Below are 22,338 nucleotides of genomic sequence, written 5' to 3' on the forward strand. Positions count from 1 at the left end.
GTACACAACAGGCTATTGTGGTATTATCAAGCAAAGGTGGAAAAACCAGAACCCCCAGCAGAGGGCCTGTACCCCCCACCGTCCATTTTTTACTTTGAGAAAGCAATATTGAGTGTTATATTACATTTTTCCAAAAAACTCTAAGCCATCCCCCTGCTCACCGCTCTCATGTCCAGCACTGGTGGCTCTGTGAATTTCAATCCTAGGTTGTTGATGATAAAGGCAGTGACGCAGAAAGCCACCCTATCCTGGCGCAGCGAGCGGACAATCAGCATCCTCTGCACCTCACTGCAGGCGTTTTCCCATTCCCCTGCAAAACAAACAGAAGTTTGACCAACTGCTGATGACACGGCAGTTAGAAAAAGTAAGCAAGGTTGTATCCCAAATCCACTGTAATAAGTCAGACCTAAACTGGCCACTGTACATATGGGAAGAGTGTTGTAGCAGAGTTCTTTGTTTGTAATAGCAGAGTTTTATTTTTGTGTCATATTAAAATGAACCTGTGCTTTGGTCATGCAGGGACAAACAACAGGTTCATTTTAATGCCTGTCCACCAGCTACACGTAATCCCTTCTCCGGCCTGCAGCTCCGTTCAACCAGTAAAGAAAAGTTAGCTAACCCGTACTTATGGGTATAAACATAGATGCAATAGTCCTGGTTTTGCTGGGACAGTCCTGCATCTGGCACCCCTGTCCTGATGATTCTGTGCCCTGGGATCACAGCATCCCTTACATTTGAGTTACGTGGTCTGGGCAGTAACTCAAAAAAGAGTATTAACCACCTCAGGTCCGGCCGTTGCATATAAACGGCCAGACGGTGGCAGTGCAGGGTCGGGTGGCTGTTTATAAACGACCTCCCCGCCCCCTGCTTGTGCGTGCTCCCTGGAAGCGCACAGTACCTCGATCCGGTGCCCGCTGTGTCCTCCGGACACAGTGGAACACCGATCGTCGTATGGGACCTCTCTGCGAGGTTCTGATCATGTGATCACTGATTGACCAATCAGTGATCACATGCAGAGTAGTAAGCTAGATGTCACTTCTGACATCATTGATTACTACGTGTGAAATCTGTGAATGATCACAGAGGTCATATGGTACAGGGCTATTCACAACAGCCCTGTACCATGTGACAAGCTGTGACCAATCACAGCTCACACAGTATTTCTCAATGGCTGCAGGAATGCAGCCAGAGAGAAGGAGAAATGATTGCTTTTACAGCCTTTATGGGTGTAAAAGCAATCAGTGTAAAAAAAAAAAAAAAATATCTTCATCACCCCCACAAGTAGTACGGTGTCACCATGGTGACACTGCACTTGGTAGGGTGACAGTATGTAAAAAAGTTAAATAAATAAATAAATACTAATATAAAAAAATAAAATGAAAATGTAAAAACAAAGTTTAAAAATTATAATTTTTGGTTATAAACTAATTTGGGTTATTTTTTTTTTTACTAAAAAGATAACAGAATACATTTTGGCCAAGAATTATGATGAAATATTATTTATTTGCAAAATTTTATAAGGAAAACACTTTTTTTTTAATTTTTAGACTTTTTCATTTGCATAGCAAAAAAAAAAAAATCCCAGTGGTGAGTAAATACCACCAACATAAAGCTTTATCTGTCTCAAAAAAATGCTAAAAAATTCATATGGGTACAGTGTTGCATGACCGCGCAATTGTCATTCAAAGTATGATAGTGCTGAAAGCTGAAAATTGGCCTGGACAGGAGGGGGGTGAAAGTGTCTGGACTTGAAGTGGTTAATAAAGCGCCAGTGAGTGGATCCTGCATATTTAGAGGCGAGGCAATAATGTGACTGCCTAGAAAGAGCGTGTGTCAAGTGTAGGCAGTGGGCGGGAGTGGTAGTGTTGTGGGGACGGGGATTACAATGTTAGTAGGAAATACACGTAGAGGGGTTTGTAGCCTAATCCCCACCCTTTTTCCTATGTATCAGTGCTAGTGATTGATGATTGACTGTTTATGCCTTTCCTAAAAAGAGCTGTTCACCCAAAAAAAGAAAAAACTTACCAATGCTGCCAAGCTAAAGCAATTATGCAAAGAGCAGCAACTGCAGCTAAAGATGGCACACGCTGTTACTGAGTGGGAAAGAACAACTACATTTTAGGGTTGTATGTTTCAATCAACAAGGTGATGACAGGAAACAATAATAGTGTCAATTTCCAGAACAAACTAAAGTTTCAAAAAAATGGAAATTGTTTTTCACAGTGCTGTTCTTTATCAGCTTTTCCAAAACAATTCCCATATTCTCCTTATGAGGTTGCCTATATTTATATTAGTTGCAGTTTTATATTAATAAACAGCGGCACTGTAATGGGTACAAGTAACATGGGCTCAGTGCAGCACCCATTGCCGTACCTGGAAGGCAAGCACTTTCAGGCTCGGCGCTTGTATACCACTGATTCCAGTCACGTGGGTACTGCTCAAAAGAGTTCATGATGCCGTGGAAGTTGGTCAGTTTGTCAAGTTCTGTTATGTTGTCCCAGTTGGCATCAGACAGCCAACCTGGGCACGGATTATCCATTTGTTCTTCTCGATCCAGCACCTGTGATTGAAATACATACCATCAGTCTTCTATAAACATTAAATCCCTATGGTGTTGTCACACTTATTTATTTATTTATTTCAGGTACTTATATAGCGCTGTCAATTTACGCAGCACTTTACACATATATATTGTACATTCACATCAGTCCCTAACCCTCAAGGGGTGTACAATCTAAGGTAACACTTGGGATCTTATCACTGGAGACAACTCGGACCCAGAAGATTGGTATGCAGGACCGGGCAAGGCAGTGAGCATCTTGCCTAGTTCTCAATGGATACAGAGTTCTCTGACTGAATGAGGTGGAGAACGTGACATCACTGCCCAACTTTTCTACATCGTCCAATCAATATTCAACACTGAGAAGAAAGCAAGGTATTCTCTGAATGGCACATGTCTCATCTCCTGTTTGCACAAGATACTTCCTTATTATCGGAATGAGTGAATCTGTAGCTTTGCCTTCATGCAGACAGAAACTGTGACTAGCACTTTCTACTGATTAACAAACTAAAAAAATCCCAGCGCCAATCAAAGAAACTATACAATTATGCAGCTGTGCACCAGTGAAAACCACCAATAATAAATAACACAAAAAACAGCGCAAAAATTAAATAAATAAAAATAATCACAAATAAATAAATGTCCGTGCAAAAATATATATATAATATTTCAAACATACCGTAAGTCCTTATTTTCCCAAAAGGATTTTCAAAACAATGTTCCAAAATGTGCTTCCACCTAATCACCACGTGAAAAATAATATTGACCGCACTCACCAGATGGAGGTGAGTAATAAGCCTCATAGGATATAAGGGATCCTATAGCCCCTCAGGAGGAACTCAAATCGCCTTCACCCTGCTTAGATACAGCAATCGACTCCACTCTACTTCTCCATGGAATCCTCAATAGTGTGCAAGGAAAGAAAGGCTACATAGTGTAATCCTGCCACTCAATACCATATAAATCCATAGAATAAGGACACTCACATGTTTCAATAAAATAACAGGCCTTGTTTAATAGCCTCAAAGGCTTCAAAGGAACAAGTTTCCAAATTGTAAATACAGGGATCTCACGCTTTAAGAATCACTGTAGAGGATGACCAGCTTTCCACCTCAAAAATGGCTGCTTGAACCGCAAAAGTCGGCGTGCGTTCCAAATACCGGAAGTGACGTAGGCCAAGAAGACGGCAGACCGGAAGTGCGTCAATTTGTCCTTATTCTATGGATTTATATGGTATTGAGTGGCAGTATTACACTATGTAGCCTTTCTTTCCTTGCACATTATTGAGGATTCCATGGAGAAGTAGAGTGGAGTCGATTGCTGTATCTAAGCAGGGTGAAGGCGATTTGAGTTCCTCCTGAGGGGCTATAGGATCCCTTATATCCTATGAGGCTTATTACTCACCTCCATCTGGTGAGTGCGGTCAATATTATTTTTCACGTGGTGATTAGGTGGAAGCACATTTTGGAACATTGTTTTGAAAATAATATTGGGAAAATAAGGACTTATGTTTGAAATATTATATATATTATTATTATTATTACATCGAGTTTATATAGCGCCAAAGGGTTTGCTCAGCGCTGTACAATAGGGGGGACAATACATAGCACAGTACTACAAAGACAGACAGCGTACGAGGGGTAAGAGGGCCCTACTCTTTCAAGCTTACAATCTAGGAGGGAGGGGGTAGTGGAACAATAGGAAGTGGCTGAGGGGAATGAAGTGGCTGAGGGGGATGAAGTGGTGGGAGGAATGAGGGAGAAAGGCTGTTAGGTGAGGGTGGGGTAGGCTTCCCTGAAAAGATGGGTTTTGAGGGAGCGCCTGAATGTGGGGAGGGAAGGCGACAGTCGGATGGATTGGGGCAGTGAGTTCCAGAGGATAGGGGAGGACCTGGAGAAGTCCTGCAGTCGTGCATGGGAGGAGGAGACCAGGGAGCAGGATAGAAGGAGGTCCTGTGAGGAGCGAAGGGTACGGGTAGGGTGGTACTTGGGGATCAGGTTGGTGAGGTAGTCAGGGGCAGTGTTATGAACGGCTTTGTAGGTCAGGATTAGAAGTTTAAATTTGATGCGTTGGACAATCGGGAGCCAGTGGAGGGAGAGGCAGAGGGGGGTGGCAGAGGTGGAGCGGGTGGTGAGGTGGATGAGTCTGGCCGCTGAGTTCAGGATGGTCTGGAGGGGGGAGAGCCTGCACTTGGGTAGGCCAGTGAGAAGAGAGTTGCAGTAGTCAAGGCGTGAGATGATGAGGGAGTGTACAAGAAGTTTGGTGGTGTCTGGGGTGAGGAAGGAACGTATCTTGGCAATATTGCGGAGATGGAGCCTGCAGGTGTTTGCAAGTGATTTGACATGAGGGAGGAAGGAGAGGTTCGAGTCAAGAATGATGCCAAGGACTTTGGCTTGCGTGGCGGGAGTGATAGTGGTGTTGGTGGTGGTGATGGATAGGCTGGGGGGGGGGGGGTGTGGGCAGGGGGAAAGACGAGGAGTTCGGTTTTGGAGAGGTTAAGCTTGAGGAAATGGAGCGACATCCAGTCTGAGATGTCGTTTAGGAGGTGAGTGATGCGGGCGGAGATAGTGGGGGTGAGGAGAGGGGTGGAGAGGTAGATTTGGGTGTCGTCCGCGTAGAGGTGATAATTGAAGCCATGGGAGTGTATGAGTGTGCCCAGGGAGGAGGTGTAGATGGAGAAGAGAAGGGGTCCAAGGACAGAGCCTTGGGGGACCCCAACAGAGAGGGGGAGGGAGGGGGAGGTGGCGCCATTGTAGGTGACGCTGAAGGAGCGTCGGGATAGGTAAGATGAGAACCAGGAGAGAGCGGTATCTCTGATGCCAAGGGAGAGTAGTTTATTAAGGAGGAGGGGGTGGTCGACTGTGTCGAAGGCCGCAGAGAGGTCCAGGAGAAGGAGGACAGAGTAGTCGCCTTTGGCTTTGGCGTTTAGTAGGTCATTAGTGATTTTGAGGAGGGCAGTTTCAGTGGAGTGTAGGGGACGGAAGCCGGAGTGTAGTGGGTCAAGGAGGTTATTGTCAATAAGGTGGGCGCTTAGGCGATCGTAGACTATGCGCTCAAGGAGCTTGGAGGTGAGTGGCAGCAGGGAGATGGGTCTGAGGTTGTTGGGGTCTGCGGGATCCAGGGAGGGCTTTTTGAGGATGGGGGTGATATGTGCGTGCTTTAGGGGGGAGCGGAATGCGCCAGTAGAGAGGGAGAGATTGAAGATGTGGGTGAGGGAGCGGATGAGGGAAGAGGGGGGTGACCGGAGGAGTTGAGAGGGGATAGGGTCCAGGGGGCAGGTAGTGAGGCGGGCTTCTGAGAGGACCTTGACGATTTCCTCAGTAGTGACAGGGCTGAGGGAGTGCAGTGCAGGGGGGGTTACGGTGGGCGGGGCCTCGGGAGAGGTGGAGGGCAGTGCGGTTGTGAGGGCAGAGGAGGGGGGAGAAGAAGGGGTGACGGGGGTGGGGAGGCTAGGTGGGAAGGTAGATTGCGAGTCGACAATGTCCTTGCGGATAGCATCAATCTTGTTACGGAAATGGGTGGCAATCTCGGTGAGTGAGGTACTGAGTGGAGGAGGGGGGGGAGAGAGCAGGGAGTTGAAGGTGGAGAAGAGTCGGCGAGGGCAGGAGGAGAGGGTGTTGATTAGGTTAACAAAGTAGGCCTGCTTGGCGGCGTGGAGGGAGGAGGTGTAAGTGAGGAAGGCAGATTTGTAGAGGGAGATATTTATAGAGGGATTTATTTATAGAGGGTATATTTTTGCACAGACATTTATTTATTTGTGATTATTTTTATTTATTTAATTTTTGCGCTGTTTTTTGTGTTACTTTCTACTGATTGTAGCACTGGTGAGTTGTCACTGCATTACAAATGGTGCCTCTGGGATACTCACCACTCCTCCACGCAGGAAAAAGTTATACTCGTCCATATTGAGCTTTCCTGCCACCTCCAGGATCTTGGCGCACATCTGGAAACTGAACAGGAGCTTGTGCTTTTCAAAGAGAGCCCGGCATGTGTACCTGGCAAGATGAGGAAAGACATTATTAATACAACGCTTCCTAATAAATAATAAATGGTCTATAGCACATACTACTGGGTTGGTTGGGTCATGCAATGGTTGCTCAAATGCCTTGTGGACTCCACTAGCAATATGTCTTTCTTATTGTTCCTAGCATTGAATAAAAGTTCCCTATAACTATACCATGGAATAATTTTGGTCCTGGGTTTACGGCACTCCCCACCATAACATCTCACCTGTAGACAGCGTATGTGTGGTACTCATTGAGGTTGATGATTCTTTCGTCCAGGTTGGAGCTGCGTTTGCTCTTGTCAATACTCAGGTGGAAAAGATCAATATAGGAGTCCAAAGAGAACTGGTACATGGGGTCAATCCTCCCGAGGTCATTCAGGACAAAGAAGAGAAGTGAAGCCCGCTGGGCACAAGGACGGTACGCCTAGGATGAAATGACGGACATAACTGGATGATGAGATGGTGAGGGTGGGTCAGTGGATGATGCAGTAGCTTGCACAATACAGCACTTCTAACAGGCAGCATGGTTCCATTACAGGAGCAACACAGGAAACTATAACCCCTACAGTGATCATACATGAGATGTTTTCAGCTGGGATACATGTATTCATGTATGTGCCCTGATGGGTTAGAGGGGTACCTAGGAGGTGGACATGAGCTTAGAATAAAAATTCTAAGCAACTTTCCAAAATCTTTTCCCCAAAAATTATCTGTCATGTATTAAAGAGTATGCAAACCCTGACAAGTAACTCCATTGATCCCCTTTGGTCTCTTAAATATACCATTGAAAGTGTTTTGTTTAATCTGTTCAATAAGTGCAAACAAATTACCAACATTCGTCCTTCACAAACACAGTACAGTGAGTGGGCGCTTCCACCTTAGGACAGGAACTGTGTTACTGGATGGATCACCAGTTAAAAATAAAAGCCTGAAAAATGAAAACTACTGCAGCCACCTCATCTAAGGACTGGCAAGCTAATGTTTGTGATCTGTATCTATAGATTCAGATCTATAAAACAGATTGTGTTATTTCACTATTTTGTCTTTTTCTTCCCCCATATAGTAATTCATCCCCCATAGTAATTCATCCCCCATATAGTAATTCATCCCCCATATAGTAATTCATCCCCCATAGTAATTCATCCCCCATAGTAATTCATCCCCCATAGTAATTCATCCCCCATATAGTAATTCATCCCCCATAGTAATTCATCCCCCATATAGTAATTCATCCCCCATAGTAATTCATCCCCCATATTAATTCATCCCCCATAGTAATTCATCCCCCATAGTAATTCATCCCCCCTATAGTAATTCATCCCCCATATAGTAATTCATCCCCCCTATAGTAATTCATCCCCCATATAGTAATTCATCCCCCCTATAGTAATTCATCCCCCATATAGTAATTCATCCCCCCTATAGTAATTCATCCCCCATATTAATTCATCCCTCATATAGTAGTAGTAAGTAAGTAGCAAGTAGTAAGCCAAGTCCCCCCTGTGTCAATTCACTTACCTTTGCTCCGTGCGTTCCTCTCGCCGTGTTCCCGCGCCGTTCCGGTCTTCAGGGCGGACTGTGAGAGGAGCCTAGCTCCTCTCACGTTCGTCACGCTGCCCCGCCTACACACATCCTGACAGCCAATCACTGGCTATCAGGATGTGAGTGGCAGCGAGACTGGCCAATCATTGCATTTGAGCGCGCTGCCCTGGCTGTTTTTTTTTTGGATCACGCTGCAGAGTCCCTGCCGCCAGAGAGGAGGGAGGGGAGCAGGCGCCCGGCACACAAGAGCCGCATTAAAGCGTGTAAAGAGCCGCATGTGGCTCGCGAGCCGCGGCTTGCCGACCACTGGCCTAGTAAATTCGTTTTCTTCTTTAACTGTTCCTTCATGGAACATAGCCTTAGACTGAAATGTTAAAGCGGAACTCCATCCAAAATGGGGAGTTCCGTTTTAAGTACTCTTCCCCCCATCTCTTTTACATTTGGCGCATTATTTTTTGGGGGGGAGGAGCAGGTAACTAGTTTTGACAGGTACCCGCTCCCACTTCCCTTCTGATCGCCTCCTCTCTCCTTCCCTCCCCACAGTCTTCTGGGACACATCACTGGTCCCAGAAGACTGCGGGACCATTCACAAAGGACTGCGTGGCTTGTATATGTGAAGCTGAAAGCTGCATAGCTGACTGCCCACATTTAGAATGCTGATGCCAGGAACCTGAAGGACAGTTTACAACAGAGTGAGGATGGTGCTGAATCCTTGGACAGGTAAGTGTCCTTTTAATAAAAGTCAGCAGCTACAGAATTTGCCTTTTTTTCTTTCCAGAGAATCTCCTCTTTAACTTAAGCCATCCTTTAGGATAACCCCTTAAACTGAAACTGAACACTCCAATTCCTCCAAAGAAACCAAAATCTAAAAAGGCATATTTTAAAGTGTTCTACATATAATATAATAAACTATCTCAATTTTCACATTTCTTGTCATTTTATTACCTAGTCCTAAATGTGTTAGCTTTCGTTCTGGCTTCTTGTCGTATGTAATTAAGATTTACTGGGCTCGTGTTAGATCTGTGGCACTTTCATCTTTCCTACACTCTTCAGACTACTCCAAGGATAACAAAGAACCAGAAAACACAAATGCTCCTGCGCTTGGGGATGGACTCGATGCAGGCTACAACCACATTAAGAATGTCCTGGAACATGCACACCTTGCTGCCTTCAATAGATTGTGGAAATCGAAATATACTAAATGAGGAAAGAACAAACAGAGGGCGCACAGGCCTAGGGCATTACCATAAAAAATGTTTAATAAGAAATAAAGTAGGTGTTGTACTCACAAACGACAATAAAGTCAAGGCATGTCATAAATAGGGAGTGTAGACATCCAATAGTCTGACGCGTTTTGAGGACTTGCCTCTTCCTCAGTGGCTCTGAGGAAGAGGCAAGTCCTCGAAACGCGTCAGACTATTGGATATCTACACTCCCTATTGCGGACTGTTACTCAGCGCAGTGTTGACCAAGCTGTTGTTTTATGATGTGCTTTGACTTTATTGTCATTTGTGAGTACAACACCTACTTTATTTCCTACTCCAAGGATAACCTGGTAGACGGAGAACCACCTCTAAAATTGGGACCTTAAGCTGATGAAGTCTGATGGAGGTAGCAATAAAGAGGAGATCCTGCAAGCTCTATCTTTTCTACCATTGGGTCCAGCGCTCTACCAATACGCCAACTGTAGACACACAAGTTCACTCTTAGACTGGTCATACATAGGTCAAAATTCAGCTGATTCAGCAGGGACTGGCAGAATTTCGATCCAAAAATAGGCAGGCTGGTAGAGCAGTTGGCCAACCTGCTGTTTTAACTAAAAAATAGATTAATGTATGGATAGCTTTACACAGTTGTCACCAGGGGCGGACTGACAACTCATGGGGCCCCCGGGCAATAGGGGATCATGGGGCCCCTGTGTCCTTGCCCAAACTCAAAAAAGCCTATGAAAAAGGTACCAGGGGCATCTCATGGGGCCCCCTACTGACCCTGGACCCTCGGGCAGTGCCCGAGTTTCCAAATGGTCAGTCCGCCCCTGGTTGTCACTGAAACAAGTGTCCCCATAGCAAGATTTCCCATCTATCATTACTCATCAGTGATCACCAGGACAAACAGAGAGGGTGAATCTCCCATCTAAAAAGTATCTTTAAAAATTAGATTTTAAAATGATCCATGCCATGTCTTTTGCTCTTCATCTAATAATACCTGTGTTCTTTTTTTCATCCTTCTCTCTAGTCTCTTCTCTCTAGCAATCCCTAGGTAGCAGCTGTGAAAACTCAGCTAGTGGTCTTGGATAGTGGTCACCTCTTACCTCTCTGGCTAAATCGATCTTCTCTTCAGTTTCCTCACTGCTCTCTAACTGCTCGCTCACTTCATTCGCAGTCACTTTCGAGGTCTGCAGAGTGTTTGCTAGTTGAACATCATCCAGAAGAGATCCCGTTGCCTCATTCAGCAGCCTGTGAGATGATCACACCCATCAGAATAAAGATTAGAGGACCTGACCCATAAATCTATCCTCTAAAAAAGACATATCCAAGAGGCACTAGGACATCAACACTCATTCATCCAAAATAGTGAGGAGAACATAATCTCTCTGGCAAGACTCTCCCAAGTGGGTACCAAGAATGTGACTCAAAACATCAAAATACAATAGGAACGCCAAAAAAAGTGAAAGAAGTGCAAACTGCTTTAATGGTTCATAGTATGATCACATAAAGAACATTAAACGTGTCTCGGGGCAAAACCACTCCCCCTTCATCAGGGCTTAGAACATTTCCCAGAGCTTATAGCTGAGTTCCAGCTTGGATCAATGTCATTTTATATATCAGGTCAATATCTGTGGAAGCTAAGAATCACTCTAGTAGCCTCTGCTAATATGGTGATCCTCACCGTCTTCCAGATCTTGTGGCTGCTCTACTTCATTCCATTCAGAGAACGCCTTGCATTTTCTCAATTAATGCAAGGTATTCTCTGATTGGGCAAGGTGGAGAAGTGTGATGGTGATGTCAAAATCTCCACCTCATCCAATCAGAGAACGCTTTGCATTCACTGAGAAAAATACAAGGCAATCCCTGAATGGCACCCATGCCAAGCGAGTGACCTCCTGTGACCATAAACTACAAAAACTTCAGGTGCCCCTCACGGTTCCTCAATGCATATAGTCAAAGAAAGGTAAAAACCCAATTGCCACACACCACGACCCAAATGTAGTATACATGCAAGTGGATTGACTGGCTCCATCCAAGTCACTCCCCCGATGTATTTCAGCCCACTCTTGGGGCTTAGTCATGAAGACCTGACTAAGCCCTGGGGCTTGGGAAAAATACGTGAGATGCATGGTTTGGACAGAGCTGGGCTGAAGCCACTTTCTTTTATACTACATTTGGGTCTTGGTGTATGGCGATTGAGTTTTCTCCTTCCAAGTGACTTCTTGTGTTTATTATGCAGTAGGGCACTGCTCAGCACGGGACTCAGAAGACAGTGGCGCCTACTACAGTGATTCTCCACCTCCACAGGGATTGGTGAAGTATGGCATATGTATACTTAATCTGGTCCAAGCTGGATCAGTGCAGGTATACCAAAGGCAAACAAAAAATACTTGGAATTCCCCTCCAAGTGGACTCAGGCCTTATGCCAGCTGCTGCCACTACTGTACATCTGCTCATGGATCTTCCATGATTAAGCAAGATAGATATTTTTAGATTCTAATGTTTCTAAGATGAAAGGGAGTGCTTGGACCTCTAAAACGCGTTGATTATGTTATGTGATCATACTTTGAACCACTAAAGTGATGTGGACGCTTTCACCATTTGGTGTGGTATTCCTATTGTATCTTGATCCTCAAAATATCCCAGTTACACTTGAGCATGAGCTTTTTTGGTTCATTTTTTATGTGTGCTTGAACATGTGTTTTTAGGCAGTTTCTGGCTTGAGGGTTTTTGGTTTATCCAATGAAAAACTAGTTGCTAGGAGAAGGAGAGGCGTAAAAATACTTATTATGCACATTTGCAGGCATTTTACAGGCACTACCAGTGATGTCTACAAGCAGGGGCAGACTGACAACTCATGGGGCCCCCGGGCAATAGGGGATCATGGGGCCCGTGTCCTTGCCCAAATTCAAAAAAGCCTATGAAAAAGGTACCAGGAGCATCTCATGGGGCCCCCTACTGACCCCAGGCCCTCGGGCAGTGCCCGAGTTTCCAAATGGTCAGTCCGCCCCTGTCTACAAGGACAAAAATGTGTGACTGTCCCTCTAAGAAGCTGATGTACTTTTTTGAACGACAAGCATCAAGCAACATGACGCTCAGGTATGAACGGCCAGCCTTGAATATATAAGAATCTTGATGTTGAATGTTGGAGTACTTCAGAAAATGTACTTCAAAACCTCAGGTGTGAATGGAGTCTAAAAGAAGATGACCTACAATAGAAGAAGTACTATACTCACCTCTCTGGCAGCCTGTGTCTTCTAGTTCCATCACACTTCATCATTTAGCATTTCACACTTCGAGAATTTTTAGCCTGTGTCCCCCACCACGTGCCGTGGTTCCTTCCTACTCCTTGCTGACAAAGAGGTTGGAGGAATGAACCAGTGCATATCAGGGGACATCTGACGCTCCCAAGTGTGTTCAATGCCAAAGATTCGAACACAAGGGAAAGCAGGAGACATGGGCCACCAGAGCATAACGCCTCTTCTATTGCAGGGAACATTCCTTTCGTTTTTTCATCCTGACTCTAGCTGTATCCATATTTTTTGAAAAATTAAATAAAGCAAAGTGGGGCTGATCAATTATCAATTATCAAAGAGAATTTATTATCTACCTTGTACGGGTTTTTGAAGTATTCATTGTGTCTGTCTGTCTGTCTACGTTAACACATAGGAGGACAATTACAAGGAGAAAAGAATGAAACACGTGTCCAGGGAAAACCTTTCTGCAAGTCATTTAGATCTGCATTATCCTACTTGGATCGGGGAGCTGTGCCTTTCTATGCATGAGAATCCTCAACATTTCCCCTAAATCAGTCATCAAGTCATTCACTTATTTTTTTAGCATCAAGTAGATACACATCCTAGACATTGTAGAGTTTAGTTGGCTTCCACACAAGTTTTTAAATGTATAATAATAATAGTGTATGACTGTGGGGGCATTAAAGTGTAAGCTCCCCTGGGCAGAGACTGATGTGACTGGCTCAGTGTTCTGTGTACATCATTGTGGTATACGTCAGAGCTATATAAATGTATAATAATAACAGCGTGTAACTGTAATGGGGCCATTAGGGTGTAAGCTCCTCTGGCGCAAAAGACATATCCAAGAGGCACTAGGACATCAACACTCATTCATCCAAAATAGTGAGGAGAACATAATCTCTCTGGCAAGACTCTCCCAAGTGGGTACCAAGAATGTGACTCAAAACACCAAAATACAATACGAAAGCCAAAAAAAAGTGAAAAAAGTCCAAACTGCTTTAAAGCTTCATAGTATGATCACATAAAAAACATGAAACGTGTCTCGGGGCAAAACCACTCCCCCTTCATCAGGGCTTAGAACATTTCTTAGAGCTTAAAGCTGAGTTCCAGGTTGGATCAATGTAATTTTATAAGACATATCTGGTCAATACCTGTGGAAGCTGAGAATCACTCTAGTAGCCTCTGCTACTGTGATGATCCTCACCGTCTTCCAGATCTTGTGGCTGCTCTACTTCATTCCATTCAGAGAACGCCTTGCATTTTTCTCAATGAATGCAAGGTAATCTCTGATTGGGCAAGGTGGAGAAGTGGGATGGTGATGTCAGAATCTCCACCTCATCCAATCAGAGAACGCTTTGCATTCACTGAGAAAAATGCAAGGCAATTCCTGAATGGCACCCATGCCAAGCGAGTGACCTTCCGTGACCATAAACTACAAAAACGTCAGGTGCCCCTCAGGGTGTAAACTCCTCTGGTGCAGAGACTGATGTGACTGGCTCATTGGTCTCTGTACAACAATCTGGTATACGTCAGAGGTATACAAATGTATAAAAATAATAATAGTGTGTGACTGTGGGGGGACATTAAAGTGTAAGCTCCTCTGGTGCAGAGACGGATGTGACTGGCTCATTGTTCTCTGTACAGCACTCTGGTATACGTCAGAGGTATACAAATGTATAAAAATAATAATAGTGTGTGACTGTGGGGGGACATTAAAGTGTAAGCTCCTCTGGTGCAGAGACTGATGTGACTGGCTCATTGTTCTCTGTACAGCACTCTGGTATACGTCAGAGGTATACAAATGTATAAAAATAATAATAGTGTGTGACTGTGGGGGGACATTAAAGTGTAAGCTCCTCTGGTGCAGAGACTGATGTGACTGGCTCATTGTTCTATGTGCAGCACTGTGTTATATGTCAGAGCTATATAAATGTATAATAATAATAATAGTGTGTGAGTGTGGTGAGACAATAGAATGTAAGCTCCTCTGGCAAACACTAGTGTGACTTCCTCAGTGATCTCTGTACAGCACTGCATAATATGTCAGAGGTATATAAATGTACATATATAATAGTGTGTGACAACGGTGGGACATTAGAGGGTTCTCTGGTGTAGTGACTGATGTGACTGCCTCAGTGTTTGTCTGCCTGACATTGCAGAAGACATAAGGTAAGAGGACCAATAAGAAATGCTGATTATCTGAACATCGGGACTGAATGTGATGAGATAATTGCATCCAGAGACATCCATGCACATCCCTACCTGAGAATCTCATCCTCTAGTTCTTGCAGTTTGCGTTTCCCAGCAGCAATGTTCAGGACCAATGACTGTTTCTGTTCCTCGAGTTCCGGGCGTTCCTTTTTCACCACGCTGCCCAAGAGCTGATCTTCTAGACCCTGCATTGATACAGAAAAATATCCTGAATGGCTGCATGGGAAGCAGGTTTATAATATGGCGGTGAATCCAACATACAAACACATTTTGGACAAGTGTGCTTTTGCAACCATGTGGTTTGGTAAAAACCCTTTTCTGTTCCAACATGACTGTGCTCCTATGTACAAAGCCCTGTGTATATGCCCTGTGTATATAGACATGGTTTGACAAGTATGGTGTAGAGGACCTGGAGTGTCCTACACAGATCCCTGACCTCAACCTGACTGAACATCCTTGGGATGAATTGCAAGGCCAACTGTGAGCCAGGTCTTCTCATCCAACATCAGTACCTTACATAATTAGTCTGGTTGAAAAAAAAGACATAAGTCCATCTAGTTCAACCAATAAAAGGGAAAAAGAAAAAAAAAATACAATCCTATATACACAATTCTATATACACGCAGTTGATCCAGAGGAAGGCAAAAAGACCCAATAAAGCATGATCCAATTTACTCCAGCAAAGGGAAAAACTCCTGATCCCCCACGAGCCAACCGGATCAACTTTACCAACAAGTGTTAGTATCCAGTTATATTCTGTGTATCCAAGAAAGAATCCAGGTCTTTTTTTAAAGTAATTCACTGAGCTGGCCAGAACCAACTCTTGTAAGAATCTATTCCACATTCTCATTGCTCTTACTGTGAAGAAACGTTTCCGTATTTGGAGATTAAATCGCTTTTTCTCCAGACATAAAGAGTGCCCCCTTGTCCTCTGTGATGACCTCAGGGTGAATAACATTGAGTTCACTATATGAATCACTAATGTATTTATACATGGAAATCATATCCCCCCTTATGTATTATGCATGGTGATCATATCCCCCTTATGTATTATACATGGAGATCATATCCCCCCTTATGTATTATACATGGAGATCATATCCCCCCTTATGTATTATACATGGAGATCATGTCCCCCCTTATGTATTATACATGGAGATCATATCCCCCCTTATGTATTATACATGGAGATCATATCCCCCCTTATGTATTATACATGGTGATCATATCCCCCTTATGTATTATACTTGGAGATCATATCCCCCCCTTATGTATTATACATGGTGATCATATCCCCCTTATGTATTATACATGGAGATCATATCCCCCTTATGTATTATACATGGAGATCATATCCCCCCTTATGTATTATACATGGAGATCATATCCCCCCTTATGTATTATACATGGAGATCATATCCCCCTTATGTATAATACATGGAGATCATATCCCCCCTTATGTATTATACATGGAGATCATATCCCCCTTATGTATAATACATGGAGATCATATCCCCCCTTATGAATTATACATGGAGATCATATCCCCCCCTTATGTATTATACATGAAGATCATATCCCCCCCTTATGTATTATACATGGAGATCATATCCCCCCCTTATGTATTATACATGGAGATCATATCCCCCCTTATGTATTATACATGGAGATCATATCCCCCCTTATGTATTATACATAGAGATCATATCCCCCCTTATGTATTATACATGGTGATCATATCCCCCCCATTATATATTATACATGGAGATCATATTCCCCCCCTTATGTATTATACATGGAGATCATATCCCCCTTATGTATTATACATGGAGATCATATCCCCCCTTATGTATTATACATGGAGATCATATCCCCCCTTATGTATTATACATGGAGATCATATCCCCCCTTATGTATTATACATGGTGATCACATCCCCCTTATGTATTATAGGTGGAGGTCATATCCCCCCCTTATGTATTATACATGGAGATCATATCCCCCCTTATGTATTATACATGGTGATCATATCCCCCCTTATGTATTATACATGGTGATCATATCCCCCCTTATGTATTATACATGGATCATATCCCCCCTTATGTATTATACATGATGATCATATCCCCCCTTATGTATTTATACATGGAGATCATATCCCTCCTTATGTATTATACATGGAGATCATACCCCCCTTATGTATTATACATGGTGATCATATCCCCCTTATGTATTATACATGGAGATCATATCCCCCCTTATGTATTATACATGGAGATCATATCCCCCTTATGTATTATACATGGAGATCATATCCCCTCTTATGTATTATACATGGAGATCATATCCCCCCTTATGTATTATACATGGAGATCATATCCCCCCTTATGCATTATACATGGAGATCATAAAATATCACTATCCACTGAACAGAAATTCAAACTTAGAAATGTGCTATCTTACATACATATATATGTGCTACATATCCCCCCTTATGTATTATACATGTAGATCATATCCCCCCTTATGTATTATACATGTAGATCATATCCCCCTTATGTATTATACATGGAGATCATATCCCCCTTATGTATTATACGTGGAGATCATATCCCCCCTTATGTATTATACATGGAGATCATATCCCCCTTATGTATTATACATGGAGATCATATCCCCCCTTATGTATTATACATGGAGATCATATCCCCCCTTATGTATTATACATGGAGATCATATCCCCCCTTATGTATTATACATGGAGATCATATCCCCCCTTATGTATTATACATGGAGATCATATCCCCCCTTATGTATTATACATGGTGATCATATCCCCCCTTATGTATTATACATGGTGATCATATCCCCCCTTAATCTCCTCTTCTCAAGAGAGAATAATTTCAGTTCCTCTAATCTTTCCTTATAGCTGAGCTCCTCCATGCCTTTTATCAGTTTGGTTGCCCTTCTCTGTACTTTCTCCAGTTCCCCAATGTTCTTTTGTGAATTGGTGCCCAAAACTGACCTGCATATTCCAGATGAGGTCTTACTAATGATTTGTACCCGGGGTAATATGCTATCTCTCTCTCTGGAGTCTATACCTCTTTTAATACAAGAGAGGATTTTGCTCGCTTTAGAAACCGCAGCTTGGCATTGCTGCCATTATTAAGCTTGTGATCTACTTGAACTCCCAGATCCTTCTCCACCACTGACCCCCCCAGTTGTACCCCCCCCTAGTATGTATGATGCATGCATATTCTTAGCCTCCAAGTGCAGAACCTTACATTTATCAACATTAAACCTCATTGGCCCCATAGTCCCCCAATTACACAGAGCATTGAGGTCGGCTTGAAAGTTGGAGACATCCTGTAAGGACGTTATTCCCCGGCACAGCTTGGTGTCATCTGCAAAGACTGAAATGGGATTTATAATCCCAGACCCTACATTGTTTATAAATATATTAAAAAGTAAGAGTCCCAACACTGAACCTTGGGGTACAACACTGACAACACTGAACCTTGGGGTACAACACTGACAACACTGAACCTTGGGGTACAACACTGACAACCCGAGACCATTCAGAGTATGAATCATTAATCACTACTCTTTGAATATGATCTTTTAGCCAGTTTTTTTTATCTATTTACATACGGATTTTTCCAGCCTGTAGACTTTACCTTACACATTAGCCGTGTGTGGGGGAACTGTGTCAAACACTTCTGCAAAAATCCAAGTATACCACGTCCACCCCCACCCCTCTGTCCAAGTATACCACGTCCACCGCCTCCCTCTGTCCAAGTATACCACGTCCACCACCACCCCTCTGTCCAAGTATACCACGTCCACCGCCACACCTCTGTCCAAGTATAGCACGTCCACAGCCACCCCTCTGTCCAAGTATACCACGTCCACTGCCACTCCTCTGTCCAAGAATACCACATCCACCCCTCTGTCCAAGTATACCACGTCCACAGCCACCCCTCTGTCCAAGTATACCACGTCCACCGCCACCCCTCTGTCCAAGTATACGACGTCCACCGCCACCCCTCTGTCCAAGTATACCACGTCAACCGCCACCCCTCTGTCCAAGTATACCACATCCACCACCACCCCTCTGTCCAAGTATACCACGTCCACCGCCACACCTCTGTCCAAGTATAGCACGTCCACAGCCACCCCTCTGTCCAAGTATACCACGTCCACCGCCACCCCTCTGTTCAAGTATACCACGTCCACCGCCACCCCTCTGTTCAAGTGTACCACGTCCACCGCCACCCCTCTGTTCAAGTGTACCACGTCCACCGCCACACCTCTGTCCAAGTATAGCACGTCCACAGCCACCCCTCTGTCCAAGTATACCACGTCCACCGCCATCCCTCTGTCCAAGTATACCACGTCCACCGCCACCCCTCTGTTCAAGTGTACCACGTCCACCGCCACCCCTCTGTCCAAATATAGCCCGTCCACCGCCACCCCTCTGTCCAAGTATACCACATCCACCACCACCCCTCTGTCCAAGTATACCACGTCCACCGCCACCCCTCTGTCCAAGTATACCACGTCCACCACCACCCCTCTGTCCAAGTATACCACGTCCACCGCCACCCCTCTGTCCAAGTATACACGTCCACCGCCACCCCTCTGTCCAAGTATACCACGTCCACCGCCACCCCTCTGTCCAAGTATACCACGTCCACCGCCACCCCTCTGTCCAAGTATACCACGTCCACCGCCACCCCTCTGTCCAAGTATACCACATCCACCGCCACCCCTCTGTCCAAATATACCACTTCCACCGCCACCCCTCTGTCCAAGTATACCACTTCCACCGCCACCCCTCTGTCCAAGTATAGCATGTCCACAGCCACCCCTCTGTCCAAGTATACCATGTCCACAGCCACCCCTCTTTCCAAGTATACTACGTCCACTGCCACCCCTCTGTTCAAGTATACCACGTCCACCGCCACTCCTCTGTCCAAATATAGCCCGTCCACCGCCACCCCTCTGTCCAAGTATACCACGTCCACTGCCACTCCTCTGTCCAAGAATACCACATCCACCCCTCTGTTCAAGTATACCACGTTCACAGCCACCCTCTGTCCAAGTATACCACGTCCACAGCCACCCCTCTGTCCAAGTATACCACGTTCACAGCCACCCCTCTGTCCAAGTATACCACGTCCACCGCCACCCCTCTGTCCAAGTATACCACGTCCACCGCCACCCCTGTGTCCAAGTATACCTTGTCCACAGCCACCCCTCTGTCCAAGTATACCAAGTCCATCGCCATCCCTCTGTCCAAGTATACCACGTCTACCGCCACCCCTCTGTCCAAGTATACCACGTCCACCGCCACCCCTCTGTCCAAGTATACCACGTCCACAGCCACCCCTCTGTCCAAGTATACCACGTCCACCGCCACCCTTCTGTCCAAGTATACCACGTCCACAGCCACCCCTCTGTCCAAGTATACCACGTCCACTGCCACCCCTCTGTTCAAGTATACCACGTCCGCCGCCACCCCTCTGATCAAATATAGCCTGTCCACCGCCACCCCTCTGTCCAAGTATACCACGTCCACTGCCACTCCTCTGTCCAAGAATACCATGTCCACAGCCACCCCTCTGTCCAAGTATACCACGTCCACCGCCACCCTTCTGTCCAAGTATACCACGTCCACAGCCACCCCTCTGTCCAAGTATACCACGTCCACTGCCACCCCTCTGTTCAAGTATACCACGTCCACCGCCACCCCTCTGACCAAATATAGCCCGTCCACCGCCACCCCTCTGTCCAAGTATACCACGTCCACTGCCACTCCTCTGTCCAAGTATACCAAGTCCATCGCCATCCCTCTGTCCAAGTATACCACGTCTACCGCCACCCCTCTGTCCAAGTATACCACGTCCACCGCCACCCCTCTGTCCAAGTATACCACGTCCACAGCCACCCCTCTGTCCAAGTATACCACGTCCACCGCCACCCTTCTGTCCAAGTATACCACGTCCACAGCCACCCCTCTGTCCAAGTATACCACGTCCACTGCCACCCCTCTGTTCAAGTATACCACGTCCGCCGCCACCCCTCTGATCAAATATAGCCTGTCCACCGCCACCCCTCTGTCCAAGTATACCACGTCCACTGCCACTCCTCTGTCCAAGAATACCATGTCCACAGCCACCCCTCTGTCCAAGTATACCACGTCCACCGCCACCCTTCTGTCCAAGTATACCACGTCCACAGCCACCCCTCTGTCCAAGTATACCACGTCCACTGCCACCCCTCTGTTCAAGTATACCACGTCCACCGCCACCCCTCTGACCAAATATAGCCCGTCCACCGCCACCCCTCTGTCCAAGTATACCACGTCCACTGCCACTCCTCTGTCCAAGAATACCACATCCACCCCTCTGTCCAAGTATACCACGTCCACAGCCACCCCTCTGTCCAAGTATACCACGTCCACTGCCACCCCTCTGTCCAAGTATACCACGTTCACAGCCACTCCTTTGTCTAAGGTTTTGCTCACCTCTTCATAAAAAATTAATCAAATTTGTTTGACAACGCCTGTCTTTCATGAATCCATGCTGACTTTTGCTTAAAATTAGTTTCTAGCAAAACTCATCTATGTGGTCTTTATTTAAACTCTCCAGTATCTTCCCAGTGTACAAAGGAACAAGGTTCTTAAAACATAAGTGTGTATTGATGATAATATCTACAAAAGCTGACCTCTTTAAGTGTATATTTAGGATTAAGAGCCGGGTGTATAAAATAATAAAATGTTCTGTGAAAATTGTCTATAAGGCTCCTGCGTGACAGGCCGACTTTTCTGGTGACAGAAGATTATTGCCTCTAAACTCTTTGTGGCTATGGATGTAGCACAGTCCATCCATCCTACTCTACAAACAACAGTCACGCTAAGGAAATAAATCCACCATTTAATCCCCTGTAGCAGCACCCCTGCTGAGGGAAGGGGCTGTCAGTTTTGTATGTGGCAATGCCTAACCACAAAAGGGAATTTAACGGATTAACTATACAATGTGGGTCTAAAAAGAAACTTTTGAATGCTAAGGAAAATCCCATTACTTTGCCTTGGTTACATATGCCGCAGTCTGGCTAGGACATATAGAAAACAGGAAACACGTTCGTTTAAAAAGGAAAATACATTGTAAATGTTACTTGTATCACACTTAATCGCTCAAGGATTTTGAACGTAAGAGATGCATCCTAAAAAAAATGTCAACACTTTTGGGATGTGATTCTTACCCTGTTGCTGCTCCCTCCCCCCACTGCTATTAATGGCAATTATAGACTCACAGCCAGTAATTGCTTTATAGTACATGGCGGAATTCTATACAAGCTGACCATACAATTTTCCTTTAAGCCCTTCATGCCGGTGCCTTCCGGCCCTTTAAGAGTTTCAGAAGCCGGGAGGTGGGGCGGAGTTTAGGGTCATGTGACCGCCGTGATACGGTCCCGATCGAAAGAGGAGATCGGGACCTTTCCGTGAGTACCGGACATGTGTGCTGGGAACGCAGCACATATGTCCTCTTT

General features: G+C 45.1%; 1 protein-coding gene across 1 annotated transcript in view; it reads right to left on the reverse strand.

Annotated features, from left to right (window-relative positions):
• DNAH2 (dynein axonemal heavy chain 2) overlaps positions 1 to 22,338 on the reverse strand; it is a 426,940-nt gene that overhangs the window by 47,002 nt on the left and 357,600 nt on the right. Inside the window, exons 72-77 of the mRNA XM_089688974.1 lie at positions 14,836 to 14,969; positions 10,420 to 10,564; positions 6,791 to 6,990; positions 6,429 to 6,555; positions 2,374 to 2,560; positions 162 to 310 (exon numbers count right to left, since the gene is read on the reverse strand). Coding sequence (XP_089545100.1) covers positions 162 to 310; positions 2,374 to 2,560; positions 6,429 to 6,555; positions 6,791 to 6,990; positions 10,420 to 10,564; positions 14,836 to 14,969 — 942 coding nt within the window. The remainder of the gene's footprint in view (positions 1 to 161; positions 311 to 2,373; positions 2,561 to 6,428; positions 6,556 to 6,790; positions 6,991 to 10,419; positions 10,565 to 14,835; positions 14,970 to 22,338) is intronic.

This window comes from Staurois parvus, unplaced genomic scaffold, assembly GCF_062004578.1.
Source record: "Staurois parvus isolate SC_StPar_1 unplaced genomic scaffold, SC_StPar_1.0 ptg000463l, whole genome shotgun sequence".
Classification (NCBI taxonomy): domain Eukaryota; kingdom Metazoa; phylum Chordata; class Amphibia; order Anura; family Ranidae; genus Staurois; species Staurois parvus.